The sequence below is a fragment of the Piliocolobus tephrosceles genome, chromosome 15 (assembly GCF_002776525.5).
Source record: "Piliocolobus tephrosceles isolate RC106 chromosome 15, ASM277652v3, whole genome shotgun sequence".
NCBI classification, from domain to species: domain Eukaryota; kingdom Metazoa; phylum Chordata; class Mammalia; order Primates; family Cercopithecidae; genus Piliocolobus; species Piliocolobus tephrosceles.
Genome location: NC_045448.1, coordinates 87448257 through 87466385, shown reverse-complemented (window position 1 = coordinate 87466385; position 18129 = coordinate 87448257). Strand labels below are relative to the sequence as shown.

Here is an 18129-nt window from a genome sequence, read left to right as displayed (position 1 = left end):
ATTCCATTTGTTCTACCTACTTCATTAGCTAGGTTCCTGTGCTTCCTCAGTCCTAAAACCTAGTCTTCCACCAAATTCAACTAATGCTGTCTCCTAAATAGCTCTCCACCCCCTTAGCTACCGCCTCACCTCAAGCCTATTTATGATGTGCAATACAACTAACCTAATCAGTGCCCTCATTTCTATTCTCACCTCCTTCTCTCATCCATCATCTACAAAGCTTAAGTCAATCTCCTGAACTTAAAACCCCTGAACACCCCAGACACCTTCTTCATCTGCAGCATAAAACCCAAACTTCCTATCTCTGACCCTGCTTCTCTTTTTCCACACCTCCTGTGCCCCAGCCACAATGAAACATTTGCCCTTCACCAAACAAGACATGTCCTCTCTGTCTCACAGGTTCTGCCCAGGCTGCTTCTTGAGGCACCTGCAGAGCTCCTGCCCAGAGCACTCCCCCTGCACTTGTGGGAGCCCTTTGGAAGTCTGTCTCCTTCACTATCCTGTAGACTCTGAGACAGGAACTCCAGATACCTTTCAATCTCCAGGACCAAGTATCCACCACACAGTGAGTACTTAATACAGTAACCGTGGTTTCTTGGATGGATGTACTTGAAATTACCTTGTAAACTTTAAGGCAAAAACGAAAAGTAGTAAGACTGTTTTCCATAATTACTTCTTCATTCTTTCCTAAACAACCTGAGCCTCCACTCAAGAGGTTAAAGCCTATACCCTTTCAAAGGAGGACAGAGGCTTCAGACACAGGTTTACAAAGCTTTTGGTGAAGTCTCAAAGTTCCTGTTGCCTGTATACAGGCAAAGATTCAAGAAAGCCAATTAACCATCCTAGCTACATAGACTCAAGTGTTTGTGTGGCACAGTGCTAGCTTTGGTTCCAGTCAATGCTATAGTCCAGTCTGCCCTTAATCAAAAAACCTAGATTTATTCATTGGCTTCCTGGCCCACTCCCCATGCCATTTCTCCTGGCCTTGGTCAGTTTTTAAATTTTAAACTCCAGCCTGGGGCAGAGCATTATAAAGGAGTTTTCGATAATTATAACACAGGAAACTATCCATGTGACAAGTGCATTTGGATTCCGAAGGTGCAAAAAAGTTATCTGTACTGTAATAGGTCCTAATGATTTAATTCACCTAAAAAAGAAATAGTCTTGGTCCAAATGGTTAACTATTTCAGAATAAAATTAAATGTGGCACGTGAACCCATGGTAGCATTCACAAAAGCCTATACTTTTCTGGGCAGAAATTAGTAATGGCAAACCAATCACTTCCCTTGAAATACATTTGTTTACCCAATCATAAACAACCAATTAAAATTCCTTATTATTCAGAAGGTGAGGGTCCTATTTCAACACCCAAACTACTCAGAATTCTAAGGCTCCTTCCCTCTTTTCATGCCAGGCACTGACACACACAACTTAATTTACCTTTAAGAACACTTCCACATGGTGAAATTGTCTAATCTATTGAGAATCTCCAGCAAATACCAAAAAATGAAATTTTTTTTACATAAAATAGTAAACCATAAACTTATATTATCTCCATCTGCTTCAGCGTAGAAATTATGGCCAAGATCTGGAACTAGTAAAGAAGAGCAGACAGCAATATAACACTAAAAAAATTGGCCATGCAGCCAGGGGCAGTAGCTCACTCATGACTGTAATCTCAGCACTTTGGGAAGCTGAGGTGGGAGGACTGCTTGAGCCCAGGAATTCAAGATCAGTCTGGTCAACATACCAAGACCCTGTCTCTACAAAAGACACAAAAATTAGCCAGACGTCGTGCATGGCACATGCCTGCAGTTCCAGCTACTCTGGAGGCAGGAGTTCAAGGCTGCAGTAAGCTCTGACTGCACCACTGCACTCCAGCCTGGGTGACACAGTGAGATCCTATCTCTAAAACAACAAAAATAATTAAATAAATGATTAAAAAAATAAAAACTAGCCATGCAATGTTAGAGTTAAGGAAAGCTTTACACAAGTGACATAAATAAAGGTTACCTCAGAGCAAGATTTTGCTTGTTTGGAAACCAGGGTTCCATTATTCTCAGAAGACTTGCGTTTTACAGCTCCAATTCTTGCAGAATTACCTAAAATATTTAAAATTAGGTTAAGTTGGCTTCCCTGTTTCTCTTAATATGAGAAGGAGGAAAAGGAAAAGGAGAAGATTTTAATAACGTATCTTACCACATGTCACAAGGTTATCGTGTACAACTTCAACATGAATCAGTGATGGATCAACAATTTTCAGTGCTGGAATCTTAAAAATAAATGAAACAAAGATACAGGAAAATAAAAATGCTCAAGAACATACTGAAAATCAGTTTCAAATAATAAAGGTATTTAGTGCCTAGAAAATCATGCATGCTTTGTATAGTTATCATACTTTGTCAAGTTATCTTACAAAGAGTTATTGTTGTCTTTACCTCCTCACAGTTGACTTGAAGAGTTTTTGATGCTGGGTTTCCACTTACAACGGTTGCTGAAAACCATTGAGTAGACGGGTCCAAGCTATAAATTTTTACTTCTGAACCAACTAAGTTTTTGTCACCTTAAAAAAAAAAAAAAAAAATTAGAGCCATTTGCATTATCTCCCAATAGCAACATCATCCAGGACTATCTTTTCCTAAGTCCTTTTTTTTAAAAATGCAAAAGTAAACATTAAAAGAATCACTACAAACATAAGATGATGACATTTCAGAAAAGCTAAGAGAAAATTTAAACTTTTTATTTTGTATCAGACCAAAGTCGTATCAGACAATTCATCAAGACCTCACTCACTGTCCTGTGTAGTTTTAGAGGAATCAAATTCAGGAACCCCAACAGAAATATTATGTCTGATAATCTAAAAAACACAGAAAAAAATGTATGATTGTAGAAACTCAGTACATAAATGGGAAGGTAAGGAGTATCAAATTAATGCCTCATCCGTTTTATATGGCTGATATTCCAAACATATCAAAATCCACATCAAAATATAGCTGAGCTTTAAAAATCTCTACTTTATTTTTTTTTTTTTTTTTTTTTTTTGAGACAGGGTCTTGGTCTCTGTCACCCAGGCTGGAGTGTAGCAGTGTAATCAGGGATCACTGCAGCCTTGACCTCCTGGGCTCAAGTGATCCTCCTGCCTCAGCCTCCTGAGTAGCTGGGATTACAGGCATGTGCCACCATACTGGGATAATTTTTTAAAATATGTTTTGTAGGGATCGGTGTCTCCCTGTGTTGCCCAAGCTGGTCTTGAACTCCTATCCTAGGCTCAAGCAATCCTCCCACCTTGGATGTCCCAAAGTGCTGGGATTACAGGCTTGAGCCACTGTGCCTGGCCCTACTTTATTGTCAGTTTCATATAATCTCCAAACTTTCCAAATTTCAGAGGTTTTAGCAACACACACATTTTTTGAATTTCAAAATTTAAAATTCTTAAAAATTTATTTGAGCAAAAAAGAAAGAAATGGCTGGGCGTGATGGCTCACACTTGGCAGGCAGATCACTTAAGGCCAGGAGTTTGAGACCAGTCTGGCCAACATGGTGAAACCTTGTCTCTACTAAAATACAAAAACTAGCCAGGTGTGGTGGTGCATGCCTATAGTCCTAGCTACCTGGAAGGCAGAGGCTGCAGTGACCCAAGACAGCACCACTGCACTCCAGCCTAGGAACAAGACTGTCTCAAAAAAAAAAGAAAAGAAAAAAAGAAATTTCAATGAGCAAATGAATGAGAGGCTAAACCCTAGTTTCTCACAAGCTAATTATTGGTCAACTCATGAACTATCAACACTAGATAATGCATATACCTTTTAAAAGATGGCTTTCATCTAAATGCTTCACTATCAAAGCTTGAAATTCTTTGCTGACAATCTGATTATCCGTAAGAGAAAGTCGAAGACTGTTTACATCCTGAAAAACGAAAGATGATTACATGTTAAGGGTTAACAGTTAATAAGAAGAGTTATTTAAATTCCAGTGGGCTATTTCAATTGGTTAATCAAATGGGTTAAAGTAGTGTCAACAAACCATGTGACAGCCCAAATCATTCCAATTCCAGTAAACCAGATGGCTCAAAAAGTCCTAAACCATCAAATGATCACAGCTATAAGGCAGACTGAAGTAAAGTCATCCCAAGCTAGAAGCATGAGAAATATTAAGAGTAGATCAAAGCATAATTTTAAATATGACTAACTTTGTCAACGGGAAAAAAGCAAGCAAACAAATAGCTGGTCAATCCAAGTAAAAAACACTCTGTATCCTAAATACTGCGGATTGGGAAATCACAATCCAAATCCAAGGGACACAAAATACAGATAAGACACACAAGAGACAGATGTATATGGTCAATTCATTTCAATTACTGTTTGGGTTTTCTTTTATTTTATATAACACACTGCCTGTGCCATATAATACACTGTGTAACCTCCTAGCAGGGGTAGATGACCATAACTGAGAGTTAGTTTATTCATCAGTCAGAAGAAGGTTTCCTTAATCAGTGTTCTCCAAACCTTTTGACACATTGTAAAGATTAACTCCAGAGGTACACATATCTCTTTCCACCAAACTCCACTGATTTTGGGCAGCCCTTTTTTCTATATTCCCATTAGTGAACCCATGGCTGTGCCCGGTGGCCACCCTGGGGATGAGCAAGCATGCACCCATGATGGCAATTTTAGGGAAAATCTTGAACCATATCTCGGCCTGGTTACCTAGGCCAAAACCCTATTTTCTAAGGCACCTTAAAGCTGACCAAGCTTCAGCTCCCTTCCTGGTAAGAAACTGCTGTTTTTAACAACTCATTTCACACAGATTCATTTAACATAACTAGTATTACAAATGCATTTTTTTTTTTTTTTTTTACAAAAAGGGATGTGGGGGGACAAACAGAAAATCTGAATGAATAGCCTCAGGCTTCAGAGTAAGCCAGTTCTGAAACATTCAATTCTTGGCAGCAGCTCCATTCTTGGCACTATTCCACAGTCTTCTGGCTTTGTGTGCACACCCAGTTATGATAAATGTAATACAGAAACTGTCAATAGGAATAACCTGCCAAAGCGAATTCTAACAGGGCAAAGAAAAAACAGTGCTAAACACAGAAGCCCTTCCAATATCAGGCCTTTATGCTTTTTTGCCACTGTGAAATGGTTAGTGACCAAGAATGGTTCATCCATTTTTCCCACTGGGAAGGATAACTAGTCTGTTAGAGAGAGAAGACGCACTGGAAAAATGTATTTCTTTTCCCAAGTAACATTAGACAAACCTAGGGTCTCCATAAGAGATCAATATTAATTACCAGAATGTGTTCGTTTTTGTTTTTTTTTCTCATGCATGTATTGTTTATACCATTTCAAAAAATTTAATTGTATTCTCCAATTCCTACTACGAGATGAAAGTACATAATAATGGAAAGAACTGCAAAGGGCTTCAATAAAGTAGAAAAATATCAGGCTACCTAGAAGAGTTTTAGGGCTTACCAAAAGTGTAAGACAGTTGTCCAGATGCCTTATCTTTTTCCCACCCACAGATAACTGAGTGAAATTCAACCTAAAGACGGACCCTAACTTTCAACCCCAATTTTTGCATATGCCAAATGATACTCACATGCTCTGTGCATTATCTAGAGCAAGTATCCTACTGGGGTAATCACATCCCCCAATGTGGACTTTTGTACAGCCTACTGTGATCACCCATATCTACAAGATAATTCTCTGAAGTATTAAACTTTGACAACTCAACATCAGTAAAAGACCACACATTATCTCTCTCCCAGTTAATTATATATTAATATTGCATTAATGACAACATTCACACTGATGGCTCACAGCCCCTCTCCCTGAGAATAAATATAAACTTACTAATTTAGATGTTTCTTTTTCAACCTCAAGAAACAAAACTAGAGTTCTACCTTAACTGAAAACCTTAAATTCAGGAAAGATGTAAATTCAGAAAACATCACTAACAATAAAAAATTCCTTTTATCACTCACTAATGCAAAATATCCACAACCTCCCTGTATGTTATTTGATCCCTGCAAGCAAGTCAGTCTTCCTTTTAAGGCAGGAAAAATATCAAGATGGGTATCTAACCTAAGAACTTATGTCTGAAATTAACTAAGTGAAAGCATCTTCCTCTGTTCCATTACTTAAACATTATAAAATAAGGTTCAGATTATGAATCCTGTTTTCACTCACTTTTCAGATATGGAAGTATGGATGAGACTCAAGCAGAGGGAAAGCCAGTGCTTTGGGCTTCCCAACACAGGCTTGGCAACCCGGTAACCACTGACCCCAAACCACTTTCAGCAAATAGGTTTCAGAGTTCTATACCACAAAGAAACAAGTAAGGTATGAAGTCACAAAACAGAAAGCGGTAAAGAAGATTATTCAGCTTTATAAATGATATCTAAAAGATGAATATTATTATAACATGTGTGTGTTTGTGCACGCGCGTGAAGTCTATCCTCACCCATTTGCAGTATTTATGTTTTATCAAGTTGCAAAAAAATGTTTTATTAACAAATACTGAACCATTGCTCCTAGGGGAAATACAGGCATAGGTTCCTTCAAGCCTCTGGTCACATTTTCATCAACGAATTGACACATAATCTTGTTTTGTGTGTTTCTACTGAAAGACATCTTATTTAACATATACTGCTTATGCACTAAACTTGAATTCACAGCCAAGAGCACTATAACTCACAGATGAACGAAGCTTATCTAACACATTTTGTTCCTAAGACACATCATGGCACTTCAGCACTGCTGCTGGGGACCATTTTAAACAGTGAAATCACCAAAAAAAAAAAAAAAAAAAAAAGCACAAAAATGCAGCACTAGACTGCAAGAAGCATACTTGTTTACAGCATAAGTGAAACAAGGTGGAACATCACCTATTTAACCTTAGCTAGGAGCTGGGAACCTGCATCATGCAACTCAATTGTTTGCAGCTCTGCAAGTACTGGTGAATGACCATGAGTCACCACAAGTATTGATTTGGGGTTACAAATATATTTTAGCAAGTAGATAAAATCACAAACATAGAATCTACAAATAACGAAGATTGCTTATATATATGTATGCATGACTGTATATATGTGCATGCACGTATACGTATATAAACAGTCTACTTTTAAACATTATTTTCATATTACCTAAGTGTTTTCCATACACACACACCATCAACTATAGTCCTTTCAATCATAAATGGACAGCACTAACCCAAAAGCTAACATTGAGGAAAGAGTCTAACACCTAATTGATTGAATTAACATCCCACCTAATTGATGATGGGATGGGTTCTTTCCTGTTAGGTATTTAAATTAGAGCAACCAACATCAATACATTTGGCCACTGAACAACACAGGTGTGGACTTTGCAGGCCCCCTTATCAACAGATTTTCTTTCACCTCTGCCACCCCTGAGATTGCAAGACCGAAAGCCTACTCAACATGAAAACAAGGATAAAAACCTTTATAATGATCTACTTCTACTTAATGAATACTAAATGTATTCTGCTTACGATTTTAATAACATTTTCTTTTATCTAGCTAATTTTATTGTAAGATACAGTATGTAATACATACACAAAATATATGTTAACCAACTGTTTATCAACACGGCTTCTGGTCAACAGTAAGTTATTAGTAGAGTTTGGAGGGAATCGAAGTTACACGTAGATGTTTTACTGTGCAAGGGGTCGGCATCCATAATACCCGCACTGTTCAAGGTTCAACTGTACTTTACTTCTCATGTTAAAGGAGTTCGTATTTCTGTTTCTAAGGTTTACTACTGTTTCTATGTTTTACCTGAATAGGCTTCAAAACATCTTTAGAAAGAAATACTCTTTGTTGATCTCCCAGAAAGCGAATAGAAGTTATGGATCCCAAACCAGCTTTGTCCAACAGAGGTTTGTACATCTAAAACAAAAGAAAACACGTTAGCATCGTAACTGCTGTCAGCATAATTCTGAAAATAGGAACTGGCTATTTTCCATACACAGAGAAAGTGATAAAGCCATTAATTTTTTTTATTTACTGCAAGTTATCTCACAACTACTATTTATGCAGCCACAGATAATACAATTTTTATTCAAGCCCAATAATTTAAACCAGATAGACATTTGGGGGTTATTAATATACAGGACTGGGTCCACAGATTCATGGTTTCCCAAAAATTTATGCAAAAACTGCTTGTATGCACACTTTTCTGGGAAGACAGGCCTGTGTTTTTACCCAGTTCTAAACAGCTGGAAAAAAAATACAAAGAGCAAAATAAAACTTTAACCACAACCCTCATCTCTCAAGAATCTTCATGGCAGCTCTTTTCACTTATGGGCAAAATCTGATTACAATCTGATCAGCCTTCAACTATTCTCCCGGCCTTTCCAAACTATCTAGATCCAAACTTTACTCCTTGAAGCACCAGCTCAAGTCCTATAAAGACTAAAGTGCCCTCTCCAGACAGCGCTCACTCTTCTCTTTGCACCACACTTTACAATGTGGATAAAGCACAATCATATACTGACTTATAGTATCTTTAAAGCCAAAAAAATATAATAATCCAGAGGGAACCTTAAAGATCATAAGATCAAGACTGGAAACCCTACAGGAAGCAAGGCAACAGCTACTATTTGGTTCCAGCCTATTGCTGTCTTAAGGCTCCAGTGCTGCCATTATCTTGTAGATTTTTTAAGAGACAATGGAAATCTAGATTTTTAGATGTATTCTCTACATTTTTTAAAGTAGGCAATTAATTCAAATGTTTTGAAAGTACTGCAAGGGCCAAACCAAACAGATCTATATGTTTGCATATGACTGCTAGTTCCTGCCTTCTGACCTAGACATCCCCACTGCTACCTCCAGGGCTGGCAGGAGATCCTGGAAACTTTTCTGACTTTCTGGCATTACATATATATATTCCTTGTTTTACCTACAATGGATAAGACGCCCTCTTCTCAGGAGTTCAATAAGCCCAAGTTTTACTCACTATTGCAGGCCACTGTACAATTCGTTCAGAAATTCCAGGTGACTTTCGTTCAGCTAAAACCAAGTTATGTTCTACTAAAAATGCTCTCCTTAGAAGACTGTAGACTTCTATCCATCTTCTTTTCCTCCAAGATTCCCCATCAAATTCCACACACACCTAGACAGACAAAATTGGGGGGTGGGGGAAGCAGATTCAATTTGTAAAAATAAGCATTACAAATGCCCCAGTTGAACTATACCTTCATTCTTCTATGTGAATCTTTTATCTGGATGTGCTTTCCCCCTTCCAGCTCCCTCACTTCCCGTCACAGCCCACAATACATAATCACACATGAACCATGCTTTGGCTCCCAACTCACTTCCAGATGCAGAAGTCAAGGCTTTTTGGGCCAGTCTCTGTCCCTAAAGTAAACCCCTAGGAAGCCCAGAAACCAAAGAACCCCTACTTAGCAGGTGTTTACATACGTTAATTAGACATCTGAGCTTTTGGAATTGGAAGATGAAAATTTGAAACTCAAAAGATGTACTTAATAGAATTGCATTGTAATTCTCTGTTGACAATGTAAGTGGGCTTCAGACAACACCCCATCACCACAATCCACCACCTGCTTTTGAATTCCTCTGAAATGAGTAGAATTTAGCACAAGGCCTAATACATAGCACATCTTCAATATCCCTTTCAGTTGAATAAGCTAGGAAATTTACCACAGAATTTGGAGTCTAAAACTACTTGTTTGATAACACAGAAGCAAGTGATTAATATAATGACTACAGAGTTTTTCAGAACTAACTATAACTTCTTACATGAAAGTTAAACTACCTTGAAATATTGTTTTCCAAGTAATTGTAATGTTTTCTGTAACCCTAAGGCTACAACTCTTATAATTTCTATACATATTTTAAGACATTAAAAAATTCAGTCTAAAAGTGGGCTTCTGGGAGTGATCTATGAGTAGGAATTGTTTACAAAACCATAAAACTCAAAGTCATATAAAAGCACTGAAACACTCCAGCTTCCTTAACCCATTATGAATATGCTACCCCTTAACTTATTCTAGGTCCTCTTTAACACTTTTTGTATTCTACCAATGACAATAAACTCCCTCAGTATTCAGTGTAAAAATCACTGTTTCTATTTGATTTAAAATTCCTCCTCTTACTAAAGAGGTCTCTCATTTTGGTTTCCAGGAATTAGTTAATACATCTATCATCTATCAAATCCGTTCACAATTTTACAGATATCAGTCATACATCCCTTTTCAAACTTAAGTTTATTAACTAGTTAACTTCATCTATCAGAACACAATACATATATCCTTTCCTCAAACCCTCCCTTACCAAAGTGCCTCTCTCTCCCAAGAGAGGTCCCCTTACTAATTGCACTCAAAGTTCTGTACTTTTCCGTCTTAGCTCTTATCCACACTTTGCATTATTTATTTGTGGTTAACTGATTGACAAATAAATTCTAATAGGTCAAAGTCTGTCTCTGCTTTTGCTTACCACCGTATATTACTGGTATATGGAAACTAATCGGCACTCAAATACTTGTTGGAATAGATTAATGAATAAATTTCCCTCTGCACTGGGTTCTTATCTTGTTTCTCTCATCTGCTTAGAAGGCACTAAATTCCCACATTAGCCCCGATCCCAAACCTTCTCCAGTCTACAGGATAAAAATAAATGAAATCTAAGATCTACCCTACCCTTCTCAGCCAACAAAACATGCATCCCTAACTTCCCAGGCAACTTTACCTAGGAAACTACATATCTTCTTGCTATTTTAGGCTTTTAACTTTGCAGTTATTACTAAGTACTTTCCAAATCAGAATGAATGTAAACACCCACGTGGCAAGGCCCATATACGTTTCTCCCTGGTTATATATATGTTTTCTATCACTGTAATCAACCAAATGGTCTTTCACAAAGGTTGGCAGAGACTGCCCATCTTTCTTTCTGTTTCCTAGCCACGGAGTCCGCATCTTCTGACATCTCCCCTAAATTGGCTAGTCTTTCTGCTCCATATTCACATCAACCTCAAACTCAACCAAGCTTTAGGTGGACAGTTTTCTCATTTATCAGCAATGTGGCATAAGAGGCATGAGCTCCCACAAATTCCAGATCCAGATTCAGAGATCTTGGTTTGAATTCCCAGCTATATTGAATCTCTTAGAATGATTTTACATATATAAAATATTTATAATTACAAAGGAAATCAACTAACCTGCACCCCAGGTTAAGAACCCTCACTTAGAAAATCTAAGTTCTCTCAACGTTTTTCAAAATGAAAAACGTAACACCTCTCATTGCATAGTTGGGCATATTTTAAAAGACAGTATGTAAAGGGTCTGGCAAGACAATTCGGTAGTTTTAATACCTCCATGGTTAATTCAAATCTTATCAAGGTATCACCTATTAGGAGCAGGGGAAAGAGGGTCTTCAACATGATTAATATCTATTCAGCAAAAAAAAAAAAAAAAGTGCAGGATTAAGAAGGATTAAGATCTTAAGTGGTTTCCCAAAACTTAAGCAACATCACAGTTCTTACTAGATCACTATCTAAAGCTTAAGATACCCTAAACCGAAAGTCAGACAGGTTCCCTATTCATATCCCAATTTTTGAGTGATGTGAAAAAAAAAAAAAATTCAGCTGCTTAAAAACAATTTAAGCTATGACTTTCAAATATTAGGCTGTGTTGACCAAAAATTCACATTATCTTTGGTTTGGAAAAAGACGACTTTAAAAAACATATAATAAAACCAACAAGTTGTGAGCTTTCTTCAATATTGTTCAAAAGTTTCCTATCAAAACCATATATGTCAGTCAGGCACGGTGACTCACACCTGTAATCCCAGGATTTTGGGAGGCCAAGGCAGGAGGATCACTTGAGTCCAGGAGTTCTAAACCAGCCAAGGCAACGTGGAGAAACCTCGCCTCTACAAAAAATACAAAAATTAACCAGGAATGGTGGTGCACACCTGTGGTCCTAGATATTTGGGAGGCTGAGGTGGGAGGATTGCTTGAGCCAAGGAAGTTGAGGCTGCAGTGAGTTATGATTGCGCCAGTGCACTTTAGCCTGGGTCACAGAGCAAGACCCCATTTCCAGAAAAAACAAAGCATCTTTCATTTGTGCCTTGAGGTCTGAGGTTTTACATTTAATGACATCCCCCCAAAAAGCCTCTTCTGTGGACATTTAAAGACACTTATTTTTTGAGACAGTCTCAACCTGTTGCCCAAGTTGGAGTGCAGTGGTGCAATCTCAGCTCACTGCATCCTCTGCCTCCCGGATGCAGGTGATTCTTGTGCCTCAGCCTCCCAAGGCAGCTAGGGTTACAGGTGTGTGCCACCACACCTGGCTAATTGTTGTATTTTTAGTAGAGACTGGGTTTCACACCATGCTGGCCATGCTGGTCGTGAACTCCTGACCTCCACCCGTCTTGGCCTACCAAATTATTGGGATTACAGGCGTGAGCCACTGCGCCTGGCCTAAAGAGACATTTAAATTCAGTAAGAACTAAAGTGACTTGACCAAGCTCATGCAAGCTGACAGATACAACTAGTTTCTATTCCAAATTGTGTTATTTCACCCATGCTCCTTTGGTTCACAATGAGATGTGTAACTTAGGCTGCGTGACTTCAAAGGCCAGAGTCAATTATGATTCACTACCTATAATTATGAAATCTGCTCTTCTTTTAACATGGTATTTTGCAAATGTGTACCTTATTAGTACCTATGAAACACCTTGACCAAATGCTCGATATTTCAGATTTTTCAAGCTAACATTTTCCCAACAGAAAATCTCTGATATATGATTATATCTAATAAACTAATATCAAAATCTCCCACTCTTACCATACTCTCATCTCACCTGACTATATGATTATAAAAGCCATCAGAACGACCAAGGAAAATGTTTCCAAGTTTAAAAGTAGGAGCACAAAATGATATGGTTTTTAGACAAGAAATTTTTAATTACACATCTATTTTGTGCCCTGTACAATGCAGAATACCACTTAATTCACTATCCCACAAAGAAATTAATTCCTTGTGCTTCCACTTATGTCTTCTTATGCCTAAATAAAATGTTTGTCTAAAATCCCAAGGTCCAGCATTCAATTAAAAGGGGCAGTTTTTATACTGTGCTAGGAGTTTTTTCATTTTACATGGCTTGACTGGCAGCAGACTGCACTAACATTAAAGTTCCAATGGTGTGCAAAAATGGAAGGCTAGGCATTAGTCATGTCACCCAACTGCTGACAATAGCAGGAAATGGTACATACAGATGGCAAGGACTACTTACCTGCTAAGGACAACCCTAAGGACTAAGAAGGGGCATTAGACTCAAGGAAAAGCTAGGCTTCAAGGAAGAAAAGGACAAGTTAAAGAAGCAGGGCATTCCCAGCATGCATAATTATGTGAACAAAATCAGCTAGGAAGGAATTCATTTCATACTCAAGTAGAAAGGGCAGGATAAAAATAAGATTAAAGTGGTCTTTACAGTCACATCTAATTAAGATCTGTTGTCATTCCAGATGAAGAGAATGCTACTGCCTCATCAGTAGATTCTTTCTGAACTGTTGCTCCACAGGAGAGGTAATAATTTTACGACTCCTTCACTTATCCATTCAAATAGTTGAGCACACACTACATGCCAAGCAGTGTTCTAAGTGCTAGGGATATAGAGGATAGCAAACTAAAATGCTCTAACCTCGCTCTACCTGATATTAAAGCCCAGTGTTCAAGGTCTGGAGACAAACTTGGACAAGTTATTTAACTTCTTTACGCCTCAGTTTTTGACACTAAAAATGTAGTTTACCATCTAGGATATCTGTGAGGATTAAATGAAGTAATCCCCACATAACAACCATTTAATGATTATTTTTTCTTTGTTAAACCCTGATGTAACCATTTAATCATAGTTAGCTACTGTTATTATGTCTTCACTTTAACTTCTATGTAACCAACTACTACACATACTACCTTTTTGTCATCTACATAAGTGATTCTGTTACAAAGTCTCTCTAGATGAAACAAAATTAACACGACTTGGCCTCATTAATATCATGCCTAGCTATCTAAGCAAGCCAGTCTAGACAGACTTGTATTGGTCCTAATAATAGAAGAATGGTTACATACTCCTTGAATGTTATTTATTGACATTCATCTCAGTTCCTCGCCCCACCCCCATCCCACCCCCGCCAAACCGTAATGCCCCTAAACCCTAGTGCAAGTATGTTCTTAGTTACTTGGTTCCTGCCTGTATCTCATCAAGCACAAATTGGTTTTGGTGTTTTGAACCCAGGAGTTCCAGACCAGCCTGGGCAACAAGATCCCCCAACTCTAAAATCAAGGTAAAATAAAATCCTATTTTTTGTTAAAGGCAACTTAGCCCCCCAACTTAATATCTGCCACTCAACTAAGAAACACAGTGATAAATCATGACTAGAAAAGAGACAGTAGATTGGCATCTTACATGAGGGTTGAGATGTGATGTGTACAAAGTAAGGCAAAAATCCAACCTAGCCAAAATTGTTTTTGACATGAACTCCCAGTTGTCTTCAGGTTAGGCACCGAAGTGCAGTGGAGAAGACACTCGGCCAAATCTGGATTCGCAGCCTCCCTTAGTAGTTAATTATGCAAATCTGGAAAAGATTCCTTTTCCTAAATCTATTTCCTCATTCTGAAAATGAGTATATCACCACCTCCTCAAAGGTCGGGGGTGGAGGGAGGAGACTTAAAAATATATACATGTAAAGTTCCTCCTAGATTGCCTGCCTAACCCAACGGGTCCTCAGTCACTGCCAGAGAAGAGAAGGGAACGCCTAGTCTCTCAACAGCTGCCAAAGAACTAAAGACTGTAAAGTTTAAATAAAATCTTGTTTCCATTCAAATCACATAAAAACAAATGCACTAGAGAAAATTTGATTTGGCAGAAAAATGAGCGGAATGGAGGAAAAAACCAAATCTCACAGCATATGACAGGAGCTCTGTTGTGGCTCTTGATCACTGGCCTGACGGTTAAGAGGGCAGCTTCTGGAGTAAAACTTCCTGGGTTAGACAGAATACAGGCTATGTCAATTCCTAGTTATGTGTCCTTGGCAAGATGTTTAACGTCCCTCAGGCACAGTAGTTTCATCCATAAAATGGGGGCAATATTAGTATCTACCCCCAAGAACTGCTATAAGGATTAAACGAGATCATAGTTCTGAAGTGCTTGGCACATGGTTAAATGCTCTTTGGTCACTCCTCCTTTTCAACATGAGAGAAGGCACAACATTGAAGCTTTAAAACATGCTTAACAGCATACCCCTTTCCTACAACTCTTTGCAGATAAATACCAGTTTGGGCACACACTGTCCCCCCGAAAGTGTTCAAATGAACAGTGTTTCAGAAATCAACATAAAATCAACTGCCAACGCTAAAACTTGCTTCCTTTATTTGAGCATAGTTTAAGAAAAAGCAAAGATGATGGCCAAATGAAGATTTTGTAACATATCCACTACGCAGGGGGGAAATATCTTCTGTTCTGACAAGCTTCCTTCAAGTTATCACCACTTTGGAGCCTTTGTTAGGAACCTTTTTTCAGTTATTTTTGCACAAAGGAGTCTTTGTTGGTACAATGGCTTCCTCACTGCTTCTTCCCAGACAATCCTTTCACACCAATCCTTCTATTAGGGAGCACAATCAGAATTCATCTGTCTTTGAAAAGATCTAACAGAAAAAGGTTCTGAGTGTCATCATGATTAAAAAAAAAAAACCTCACTGGCCGCACTTGTTCCCAATTTTCTCCCTCCCCTCATGTGTCCAAGTGCAGTATTTCTAAGCCAGTCCTCCAATATACCATATATGGGACAGCTCCACCCCATCCCTCCATATATGGTCATATCCCACACCCACCCACAGACTCATCACAGACAACCAGGAACCCACTCCTGCCCTGACCCACCATAAACACCCACCCTAATACGCCAAACAGAACTTAAGCTCCTCCCTCTACACTCACTTCATTTTTAACAAGTATGGAAGTTTTTTAAAAGTTGAGTGAATAAATTAACAGGAACAAACAAAACCAGCTGAAAGTACTTCCAAGCACTAACCCTCAATTCTTAATGACTCCAAAAGTCACCTACAGACCCAACCTAACGCTAACAAAAATACTCCTCCTCCTTCGGAGTAAAGATGAGACAGTCCTAGTGGGACACAACACCGGCATTAATGAAGCGTGTCTGAACAACCCTAGGCCATTATTAAAGCCAGGCAGACAGGAGCTGTGGGCCAAACACAACTCGGCTCTACATAACCATTCCAAAGACTTGCAAGATCTAGCTTCCTGCACCTTCAGATCATATGCCAACTTTCTGGTCTCCGTTTTCAGAAAACGGAAGGAGGGAACCGACGGTCGCGTTACCAAGGTAACTGCGAAACGTCCGGCGGCAAAGGCCCGGAGCCGCCTGTACCTTCAGATCTTTCTTGGTAACGTCGGTGTGGGAGACAGCTCGAATGGTCCCGGAGAGCCAGGGCCACTCGGAGACGCGCTCCATGTCCCAGCTGTCGTGGCTGCCGTCGCTACCGTCTGCTGCGGACAGACTGAGAAATCGCTTCCCCACCAATACCGGCCAACTTTCTCCGAGCGTGAGCACCATGGTTTCCACGCCTGCAGGAAGGGCTCCTCCCTGCAAAAACACAAAAACAAAATGCGACGGGGGCGGCCAGTGGGAGGGGGCCGGGCGGAGACAGCAGGGAGGGCTGGCGAAGGGCGCCGAACCCGCGCGAGGACGCGGCCCCAGGCGGACCCGTACCGAGCCCCCACCCCGCACCCTCCCGCCCCCCGGCGCCCTCCCCTGCCACACACCCGGGCCCCAGCGCCGCGTGACCCTCGCTCTCCCAAGTTTGGCTTTTCTAACAGCTCAAACGCAAACGCAGACAGAGTGAGGGAAGAATTATCTGCGGCTCGAGTGGATTTGAAAGTGTTCAGCCCTCAGCCCCTAAAAGAAAAGGCCCCCGGTGCAGAGCGCCGGTCCCGGGCGGCTGAGTCCCCGCCCCAGGCGGCCCCGCGGGGGAGGGTGGGCGAGCCCGCGATTCCGCACTTGCCCCGCCGCCCCGCCCCGACGCCCAGCTCCCCGGCCCCCGACCCCCGGGCGCCTGTCTCCCCGGGCCTGCGCCGCTGCCAACGGGCGGCGGGGCCGCGCGCTCAGCGGTTTCACCTTTCTTCCCCCTCTCCCCGCAGCCGAGGCCGCGGCGCTCTTACCCCGCCTCCCGTCTCCCTGAGTCACCGGCGGCAGCAGCCGTTTCCAGCCGCCCAGGCGACTCCAGCACTGACTTGGTTCAAGAGCTCTCACAAGACACGCACAGCCTCCCGGACCCGCCCCCTCGGAGCCGCTTCCGCCGCTCATTGGCTGAGACACCAGAGCTGGGCGAGGCTCGGGGGGGAACAGACCATCACCATTGGCCGGTCGGGAGAGGGCGGGGCCAGGGAAAAAAACAATTCCTTGGCTGCCTCCTCCCTTTCCCCTCCCCCTTCCGACTCCCGGGCGACCCCCATTAGGTTAAAGTACACAGAGAATAAGCCAGTGATCCCTCCGCCACAGACCCATTCTTTCCATTTGTTGCCTCACAGTATGCAAAAAAAAAGTCCCGCGAAATCGGTTATCAACTTTGGGACCTGGAGGAAAATTGCCGTGGCGCATAGATAAGACTGAATGGCGAGATCCTGAGCTATAATTGCCTATTGGATTGTTCTTCAAGTGCGTGGGCTGTCGACCGAAGATGAGCCTTCCACTTCGCGGAAGAATCTCACAGGAAAGGGTGAGGGCGGTGCAGAGTCAGCGGGGGAGGGAAGGGAAGAGAACGTGCGGTTTCAGGCGTACTCAGCTAGAGGGAGGAGCGACAGTGCCGCTGGTGTCTCGTGCGCAGGCGCCTCACGGAGGTTAGGCTGCTGGGCGAAATGGCTGCGGGAGGCGCAGGCGCACGTGGTGCTGGTCGTGGAACGTCTAAAGTCCGCCATTTTGAAGGATAAATGAAGAAAGGCGTGGAGTTACTGGATAATGACGTTCATTAAATTTAGAGCAAAAGAGACCTTTACATAAATGTATAATGGGATTTTTTTTCTCTAAAGGGGGATTGAGAAGGTATTCAGAGACTTACAAAGAA

At 40.7% G+C, this 18129-nt stretch overlaps 1 protein-coding gene across 3 annotated transcripts in view; it reads right to left on the bottom strand.

Moving 5' to 3' along the window:
* Nucleotides 1-17524, bottom strand: part of KDM3A (lysine demethylase 3A) — a 52458-nt gene extending 34934 nt beyond the window's left edge. For 2 of the 3 annotated variants that reach the window (XM_023224919.2, XM_023224921.2), the window contains exons 1-8: nucleotides 17228-17524; nucleotides 16437-16652; nucleotides 8982-9137; nucleotides 7802-7912; nucleotides 3804-3906; nucleotides 2439-2563; nucleotides 2200-2272; nucleotides 2014-2102 (exon numbers count right to left, since the gene is read on the bottom strand). In XM_023224919.2, the coding sequence (XP_023080687.1) occupies nucleotides 2014-2102; nucleotides 2200-2272; nucleotides 2439-2563; nucleotides 3804-3906; nucleotides 7802-7912; nucleotides 8982-9137; nucleotides 16437-16622 (843 nt within the window). In that variant the 5' untranslated portion in view covers nucleotides 16623-16652; nucleotides 17228-17524. Of the gene's footprint in view, nucleotides 1-2013; nucleotides 2103-2199; nucleotides 2273-2438; nucleotides 2564-3803; nucleotides 3907-7801; nucleotides 7913-8981; nucleotides 9138-16436; nucleotides 16653-16831; nucleotides 17082-17227 lie in introns of those variants that run through there. The other variant, XM_023224920.3, reaches the window with a different exon arrangement.
* Between the last annotated feature and the right edge of the window lie 605 nt (nucleotides 17525-18129).